The sequence below is a fragment of the Castor canadensis genome, chromosome X, assembly GCF_047511655.1.
Source record: "Castor canadensis chromosome X, mCasCan1.hap1v2, whole genome shotgun sequence".
NCBI lineage: Eukaryota > Metazoa > Chordata > Mammalia > Rodentia > Castoridae > Castor > Castor canadensis.
This window is the reverse complement of record NC_133405.1, coordinates 72,298,424-72,308,102: the sequence shown is the minus strand read 5'-3', so window position 1 is coordinate 72,308,102 and position 9,679 is coordinate 72,298,424. Positions and strand designations below refer to the sequence as shown.

At 35.3% G+C, this 9,679-nt stretch overlaps 1 protein-coding gene across 1 annotated transcript; it reads right to left on the bottom strand.

Annotated features, from left to right (window-relative positions):
* Positions 1-217: 217 nt before the first annotated feature.
* Hmgn5 (high mobility group nucleosome binding domain 5) lies at positions 218-7,827 on the bottom strand. The gene is made up of 6 exons (XM_074062726.1): positions 7,608-7,827; positions 5,860-5,889; positions 5,186-5,215; positions 4,848-4,901; positions 2,334-2,468; positions 218-1,440 (listed from the first exon to the last, which is right to left on the bottom strand). The coding sequence occupies exons 1-6, from the start codon at positions 7,620-7,622 to the stop codon at positions 799-801; spliced, it is 906 nt and encodes a 301-aa protein (XP_073918827.1). The 5' UTR covers positions 7,623-7,827; the 3' UTR covers positions 218-798.
* Between the last annotated feature and the right edge of the window lie 1,852 nt (positions 7,828-9,679).

Here is a 9,679-nt window from a genome sequence, read left to right as displayed (position 1 = left end):
ATTTTGTTTTTTATTTGGGTGATGAAAATGCTCTGGAATTAGGGATAATGGTTGCACAGCATGGCAAACATATGGAAAACCAGAGTTGTATGCTTTTAAATGATTAAAATGGTGTTTTATGAATACAATTTTAAATGGTATCATAAGTATCACAATAAAAATATTAAGCATTTTAATATTTCACTAACTACAGTTTTGAACATATAACAAACTACAATCACTTCTGAAGTCATTTTATTAAGATAAATCCAGCAAAACTTTGTGCATACACATATAATCAAAACTGCCCTTTTCAAATAAACATTTTTATTTCTTTGAAAAATGGGATTACAGCATTATACTTTTCCCAAGATACTAATAAAGTTATTTTTGGGAAAAGTAATTTTAACTCTTAGCATTACATGAAAATAGTTCAACATTTTTTTTTATAAAAGCAATCTATAGAGAACCACAAGTAGGTTGAATGAATCTCTTTTTTTTGGAATCCCTCTACTTCATGAAATTATTATATATATAGGAATAAAATTAAAGTGGAAAGATTTAACACATAACTTACACGAAAGAGAATTGACTAACAAAGTTGAAAGCATACTTTTATGAATTCCACTACAATAATCAAATTTTTTTAAAGTTTCATGTTAGGCATTTTGTGATTAATAATCAGTTTAACAATGTCTGAAATTAAATGACACTAAAGAAAAGCAGTGTTTATAAAATATCTGATAAAAATATTCATCTCTATTAACATTAAAACACAAAGGTACATGTTACCAAATTATGTAATCACATAGGGCAGTTTTAAACAATACTCAGAAACTCGTCTTTTTTTCCATCTTCTGTTCCAACTTCAGGCTTGTTTTCCTTTTCCTTTTCATTTCCTCCATCTTTCCCATCTTCTTTTCCTTCATTCTTCTCTTTTCCACCTTCTTTTTCCATTCCAGTTTCTTCCTCATTTTCACCTTCATCTTCCTTCTCTTTTTCATTTTCATTTTTTCCATCCTCCTCCTCTTTTTCATCTTTCTCTTCTTCATCTCCTTTATCTTTGTCATCCTCATCCTCTTTTCCATCTTCATCATCTTTTTCATTATCTTCTTTTGATTTTCCATCATCTTCTTTTTCTTTTCCATCATCTTTCTCTTTTCCATCTTTGTCCTCTTTTTCATCTTCTTTTCCCTTTCCATCTTCATCTTCTTCTTCATCTCCCTTCTCTTTCTGGTCTTCTTTTTTTCCATCTTCTCCTTTCTCATTTCTGTTTTTATCTTCTTTTCCATCATTTTCTTTCTTGTTGTCATCTTTGCTCTCTTTTCCATCTTTATTTAGATCTTCTTCATCTTCTTTTCCTTCTGTTGCCATTGCTTCTTTCTTTTCTCCTCCCTCTTTTTCAATGTCTTCAGTTTTTTCCCCCTTTATTTCCTCAGTTTCTTTCTCAGGAACTGGCACCTAGATGTAGAGTGGGAAAAACCCAAGATTGTTAAGTTTAGAATTTTTCTCCTGCATTTTTAGTTCAGATTGTATCTTTCATGGGAATTAATACTTCTTTTACAAGAAAGTAATTTTTCTGTGGAAAATCACAATAGGAATAAAATACTCTCAGAAATAGATTAAGTAAAATATGTTCATACAAGCAGCCACAAACAGATATCTGCAACAATAAATTCAGTAGAGTTGATTCACATAAATAATTTTATTACAAATATGAGGAAGTACAAAGTAAATACATAATGGAAGATAGAGTTATTCATTCTAAGCAATATGCATAGACACAAAAATATAGTCCTTGGGAAAATAATACAATTGGGCTTCTAAAAAAATGGAATTATCAAAATGTCTTATATCAGATATTATAAAATCGCTTAAAGAGCTTTTCCACAGATGGACATGTTTTGTTTGTAGATTTGGTTACTACATTCAAATTTCAGTATTTTACTACAATGCCTAAAATGTAGTATGCATTAAATATACAAAGTAAAACCAATTAGATCATAATTTTTTGTAATCTGGAAGGAAAATAAAGGAACCATATATTATGACAAAGCAATTTACAAATAGCTCATGTGCTGACAAAAGGATCAGTCATTATATTAGTACTAAGTCATGATCACTGGCATTGTTTTATCAGTAGCAATAATAATCCACTGCTACCACTACCAGTACTTACAAATCTCATGTTTTAAATTCATTTTCTTTTCTTCTTAGATACTATTGCACCACAGAAATCATACTCATTTAATGCTTCCTAATTTTTAATGTAAAATGCAAAGAAGATTTCTTTCTCTTACATCCGTTCTTAAGCTGTCAAATGGATAAATCTGTTAACACTATAAGTAAGATACCTCAGTAATTTTGGCTTCTCCATTTTCAGCATTTTCACTGTTGTTTTTTCTATCAACTTCTTGCTTGGCTTCAGCCATTGTTTTGGCACTTGTATCTGTGTCTTTTTCCATCTCATCATTTTTGGCTTTCATTCTCTGTCCAGCAACACAAAAAATAATAAAAGTAAATACACAATTCAACTTCTACGTTGATTAAGTGGCTAAAATTACTATACCAGCTGTTGGAGTAATTTAGGGAAAACTTCAAAATACTACATATGAACAACAAAATTAACATACAACATTTTTGGTTTTTATTGCAAATCTAAAGCAGCATTAAAAATGAAGAATGTTCTCGTGACATAAATCAGAGAAATATGCTTTTGTGCTGAGTAAGAGATAAGAGAAGCAACAAGTTAGAGTGCTGATAAGTGGCCACCAAGTGCCAATTGCCAGAATCAGGTGTGACTGACAAATTGACTCCGACCAGAGAGGGTCAGTTTAGCTCTGTCTAGTCTAATTAATTAGTAACAAGGTTTTGTTAATTATAAAGCCTCCATTGATAGTAATTAAGACAAATGCAATTTATATTAGTGAGAGCATCGATTTATGCATATTTAGAAGAGTTCATGATGGGATATATATATTTCAACCTTTTTGTCTACAAATTTTAGAATTATGTGCATCATGATTGCTTTACCAAGAAAGTTCTTTGCCTAGGTGTTTATATAGTAGAAAGACCGTTGAGTTAAGTGGTCAGAAAAATCTGTGTTTGAATTCTGGAGCTTCCACTTAAATGCTGTTATCTTGAGTAAAAGTGCAAATCTCTCTGAGGCTGTGTTTTCATATGTAAAAAGAGAATAATATCAACCATCTCACAGGGCCATTGTAAGAGGCAAATGAGATAATGCATATGAAATTGTTTTTGAAATGTAGATGTAAATTATTGCTCTTAAAAATTAAGAAACTGAAAGCTAGGAAAGGTAAATTTTTTTAAAAGTCTATGATTATGTAGTATCTAGCACTATTCTCTCTCTGTCTCTCTCATACACACACATCTGTTCACACACACAAACATACACACCTCTCACTCTGTGCTGAGCTTAAACCAAGGGCCTTGCACTTACTAAGCAAGAACTCTATCACCGAGCAACATCTCCAGCCCTATATCTCTTTCTAAAAGAAAATATACTACAGTTACTGTTTTAATTACTGATAAATTGTCTAACTTCATACAATAATATACCTAAAAAAGTAGAGAGAAAAAGTAAAAGCAATACTTATTTTTTTGCAGTACCGGGATTTGATCTTAGGGCATCACACAAGTTAGGTAAGTTAGGTAAGTGCTCCACCACTTAAGCCACACCCCAGCCTTTTTTTTTTTCTTTATTTTGGATAGGATCTCATGTTCTTGCCGGGCTGGCCTTGGACCTTAATCCTACCTATGCCACCCACGTAGCTTGGATTACAGATGTACACCACCACATCCAGCTTGTTGGTTGAGTGGTTGAGATGGGGTCTTACAAACTTTTTGCTGCACTAGCCTCTAACAGTGATCCTCCCAGTCTGCACCTCCTAGGTAAGTTGGCTTACAGAAGTGTTCCACCATGCCCAGCCCTATAAAATTTCTTATGAATAATTTTATTATTATATTTTACTTATTTATAAAGTGTGTGTTTGTGGGATATCCTTCTTAGAATTCAAGGTAGAATTTGTGAAACACTTCTGTGACTACTGCTACATCAACATATAAGTTGACTGATTAATAACATTAAATAGCACAAAATAAATAAAATAAAAATACAATTTTTTCTGTTGTCATTAATAGATCAACTATTTCTAAAACTTCATTCGTCATAGTTTTAGCAACATCTTTTTGTCAAAAACTTCAAAGCATTTTACAATCATGCCAACAATTTGTAGTTTCTTCAACTAAAAATTGATGAGATTAGATGATTCCGATGTCCCTCATAGTTTTAACTGTTTACTATTTTTGGAATTAAAGCAATCCTTTAAATATCCTTGTGTATAAGGCAGTTAACATGAAGTTAACACTGAAGTTATTTCTATTAGTAAATATTGTGTTTAGCCACAATATCAGAGCATGGAAGTCTACATAAAATCAATGGTATTCATTAAAAAATAAAATATGTGAAAGCACTTTGTAAACTGTAAGGCACTATCAATTGTTAGGTAACTGCTATTATTACAAAGCATTACTTTGGTTATTGCAGTTTATACCCTTTGTTTTTCTAAGAATATTGGTATTATGACTATGAGATGTCAAAGGTAAATACATTCAATGGGCCCACCAACTAACACTTTGTTTTGTCACAACCCAATAAAACTGCCAAAACATAATGGACAGTCAAAAAACAGGAACAAACATTCCTTACCCAAAGGACTTATATGCACTATAATACAATATCTTTTTAATTGAACAAAAGATAAAGCAAAATGATCATCTGTGTGACTTTTCAAAAATAATTTCTGAAGAAAAGCAATTTTTTTCAACATTAGAAGTTGAGCATTTACCCTTGAGGTTGATGTTCTTTTAGGTTTTAACTCTGGTATATCAGGCACAGGCATCTGCATCAAAAAAAAAAAAAAAAAAAAAAAACAAGACATTGTCATGAAAAAAGAAAAATAAGGAAGAAATCATAACTGAAGAAAAAGCACAATGAATTCCAACCTCTTAATTATAATATATGGATATGACTTAAACAGAGCACTAGAAAAAAAGAAAACTATTCCCTTAGTGTGGATTTCTTTCTTAAAACTTCAAAAATAAATCTTGTATTAAATTTAATGTTATTCAGGATTCTCTGGATTTAAAAATTACATTTCACAATACATGGGCTGCTCTTACTTACAGCAGAGAGTCTGGCTGATCTTCTCCTTGGCTACAAGTGAAAAAAAAATCATCAGTTAAGAGAATTATATATAAAACTACAATTATTTTATTTTGGTGAAAATATATGGTGTAACATATAAATATTGTCATTAAAGAAGCAACTGTGAATTTGATCAGAAAATACTACAGTAAAAATAAGAATTTCCATTTCCCCTCCTTTGTACACTTCATAATGTTAAGAGGGAAAACCCCAAATTAACCTTCATTTGCTAGGCTAAATTAACACAATGGCTAGTACCAAGAACATATTTAATTAAATTTAATTAATTAACTAATTTAGATATTGAGGTTTGAACTCAGGGCCTCGTGCTTGCTAGGCAGGTTCTCTACCACTTCAGTCACTCCCCCAGCCCAGGAACATATTTTAAAGTGAAAATATAGCCCCATCTTGTCAACTGACAAAGCAATTTTTATGCCTAAGAAGATGCTCTCTGCATATCTTAACAAGCACAATAAGGTCTTCAGTTCAAAGAAGTTTGTAGGTTTTTATTATTATATTTATGAGAAAGATCACTGACATACTCATATGGCACAAATATACCTACCAGAATTTATTTTTACCTGTTTTTGTGATTTACATTTCTAACAACAAGTGCATCCTCCCACACACAGATGCTAAAATTAGACACTCACCTCCTGCCTAGTATCACCTTGACCTGCAGCCTATACAGAGGAAAAGAAAAACACAGAAGAAATAAAGTCATCGATATAAAAATATAGATAGGGAAATACTGCCTATGGATTACAATTGCAATATAATCGTTTATGACTTTTTCCTGGGTTGCCAATCAAGTAACCACGTGGTTTTTAATCTAGGAACTATGCTACATACTGCTGTTCACTAAAGTGCAAGGGTGCACCAAGATGCAAGTGTATGCTCCAGACATATTTACAGAATTGATACTCAGTTTCATTCTTCTGTGTAAACAGCAGCTCTTAAAAACAAAGCACTTTCATTTTGAAGTCCACTTGCTAAAATGAAATAAGTGTGGGAGCGGGTTAGAACGAAGGCAGAGCTTCCTGCAATTTCCCTCTGTTGCCTTATGTTTACTATTCAATTGGACCTATCTGACGCTCTACTGACTCTCCACTGTTCTTCTCTTGAAGTTCTGCATGCAAAAACTACAACCCCCACAATGCTTTTGAGAGAGAACTCTTTGTTACAACGTCAATGCTTTATTCTGAGAAGCCGGCCGCAGATTTTAAAACTTCCCGCCACTACCTGCTACAAGGTTGCTGTCAGCTCTGCAAAAATAGCAAGACCCATTGCACAAGCCTAGAAAAGCAAGGCGGGAACTGGAGAGGGGGATGGTGATTAGAAAAGATTGCTTTCTGTATTCGAGTAGCCCTTTAGCCTGGGAATTACCAAGCTATTGCAGGATTCACACAGCCCCAGAGCACCAGGGAATTTCAGCGTTATTCCTATGTTCTAGGAATACGGAAGGCGGTCAGATTAATAGGAATAATACAAAAACAATCATAATGCCTTACATTAGCAGTGCTTTACGATTTTACCAAGCAAAGAAACAGCACTTCTTTTCACTTACAAGGAACACAGAAAAAAAAACCATAAAAACACCAAGACTGAACTTATTTCCCATCTGTGAGAAGCCAGGAATTTTGAAGTGAGGGATTGCAGACATGTAGCCCTTTAATAGCTCAGATCAATTCTGCATGTCTAAAGTGAACAAATCTCATGCTACGTGAACGTCTGCAATAGTTTATCAGACGCGGCTCACTAATTACCTTTCCACCTTTAACTAGAGAGCTCGGAGAGTGCCAGCTTTCTTAGCCCTAAAGTTTCTAATTACAGCGGTGAATCTTTCCGACAGTTTGAAGTCTGCGCCGCCTAACGGCACAGGATTACCATTGCACAGCCATCTGGCTTGAGAAGAAGTGGAGGAGGGAAGGAGGAAAAAAGGGGAAAGAAAAACGGGAAGAACAAAGGCAAATATAGGAGAAAGCCGTGGCTTTCATTCTCCCAAACAGAACAGTTCCCGGAGAAAAGCCAGAGACTGAGGAGGAAACTGGTGCCTGGAAGTGTGGTTGGGAGAAGTGTTCTCCAATAGGGTAAGCGGAGGAAGGGGGGTGGGGTAGGAAGCGACAGCACAGAGCTATGGCTGTTTGTAATTCAGCATGGAGACACCTCTCAAGCGATTCTTTGGTTTAAACAAAACACGCCAAAAGTGAACTACCAGTTGCATGCGAGGCCATCCTAAACCTTATACCGACTGCTCTTTGCCCTTCCTTCCCTTTCCATTCAGTATATCACAAAATCAAACTAGAAGCTGAAATGCTTTTTTTAAAAAAATTAAAATCTCTGCCTTAGGAAATATGTATCTCAGCGTCTAATCTCCCTTCTATCTTCTCATTTCACTTACCTTTCTTTTGGGCATTGTTGCAGCTCTCTATAGGAGACCTTAATAGCAGGAAAAAATGCCGAAAGCAGCCTCTGCCCGTCGCTCGGAGAGCAACTGAGTTTTCAATGAACTAACTGCAGCACGACCTGTACTCGCCTCTCCCCCCACCAAAAAAATCTCTCGTTATTGGCAACATTAAACACGCCAAGACGCAACCAAACTACGTGAATGGTTAGTAGGAGTGGGAGCCAGATTAGAGTGACAGGCTGTCAAGCCAATAAGGAGAGGCGGCCGGTTCGGGAGGCGTGGTCCGCGAACTTGCCCGAAGCTCTTGTAAACTGCCGGCTTTGACTGCCCCTAGGTTGCAGGGGGGCCGACTAAGACTCAAAAAGATCAAACACGATCCGCAAGAAATCCAGAGTTGTCTTGATTTTTTTTTTTTATTGTAATGAAAGGCGAAAGTCCTAACAGTTGCTTTCCTCACAGTTTTCGACCCCCCCACCTTTTCCTATTCGAGGGTTTTGTGGGGTTATTTTGAGACCTGGTTGAGACTGAGCTCTGGTCTTTCCTAGCCACGCAGCAAGAAGATGAGAATGAAGTGACAGAAGCACTCATTCAGAAAACGGAAAGTCTCTGGCCTCGGAAATTCCCGCCAAAGCAGAATTGTGGTCCTGGTTTGAGGAGGGTGCCAAAACAGCGCGCCTCCAGCAGGTGCAAAGTAGCAACAAATCTGGGAGTTGGAAGAGGTGCCTCAAAAGCCAGGGTACAGCTTAAAATGGTATTATTTTACTTTGAGGGAGTCCTCCAAGAATTCAAGGGTACAATGAGGAAGTTTGTAATAGCGGAGAAGACATCTGTCTAAAGGAGAAGCATTGACAGAAAAGATTTTTAATCCAAAATTGACGTTTAGTGAAGAGACTCAGAAAGGTGCCACAAATGAAAGTGCTTAGGACACAGAGCCTAGACTAGCGTAAGATGATCCAGACACCTCTGGTGAAAATTTATAATTGTGATAAAAACTCAGATCAGGATAAGGTGAATCATACGGGTGCAAGGTAGGATCCTGTCTTTGTTTAAATTTTGATATTTTGTTCACAATGGATCCTTCATTATTTCTGATCTTTTAAAATATTGCATTAAAATGTTTATCTTCATTGCTGAGCTTTGAAGATAAAATTTAAAGGTGTTCAAATTTTTTGCCTAAGAAGAGTGTGTCCCTAGCCTTATTCTAGTTTCAGACAAATTAGGTAGCTTTCTCCTCTGAGAAAGGCTTTTAGCTGCCTTCTAGCATCAGTTCCTAAGAACTAAAGGTTTTGCAGATGGTGTAGAGATTGGAGAATAAGGTACTTGGGAATAACTGTGGTAATAACAGAGCATCTAGGACCCTCCAGTCCTTTTTGAGTTGTGCCTTACTGTGGTTGTTGTAAGAGCTAATTGTATTTAAAGGAGCTCCAACATATCTAATATGGATGCTTAATCAGAAAAGAAAATTAACTTTTGAGCAATTACTTAAGGAAAAATTCCATTTGTATTCATGTGGGTTAAAAAAATTGGAATCATCAGCTTAAAAGATGAATACTAGCTGGGCATGGTATCATAGTCTGCCTTCCCAGCATTCTGGAAGCTGAGGCAGGAGGACCACTAAGGTACTAATTAAAATAACATTACCCCATTTGGAGTGAGTTCCTGGCCAACCTGGGTTACATACTGAGACTCTGTCACAAGCAAACAAACAAAGAAACAAACAGAACAAATGACTATTATATTTGGTACAGATATAATTTATTTGAACAGACCATCCCCCCATACTAAAATGCAGTCTAAGAGATGAACCCATCATTTAAATTTTTTTCTCTTCTTTCCCAGTATCTACAGTGTGGAATTAAACAGATAAGGTAGGATAAGACTGGATCCAGCTCAATTTTCTTCCCCAACATCATGTTGAGTGCATATTTAAGTACACAAATCATAAACATTTAGATTTGCTTCATTTGCCCACAGTTATTAGGATCATTCCTATATACACTTGAAGTTTCTTTTATCCTTATGGTGAAAGTGTTGTTGGATGAACCTAGATACGTTTCAGTCATTTT

Coding starts and splice junctions, on each gene's coding strand:
- Hmgn5 (XM_074062726.1), bottom strand. Junction 4,902..5,185: donor GATCAGCCAGACTCTCTGCT/GTAAGTAAGAGC, acceptor TTTTTGATGCAG/ATGCCTGTGCCTGATATACC. Junction 2,469..4,847: donor AAAGAACATCAACCTCAAGG/GTAAATGCTCAA, acceptor GTTGCTGGACAG/AGAATGAAAGCCAAAAATGA.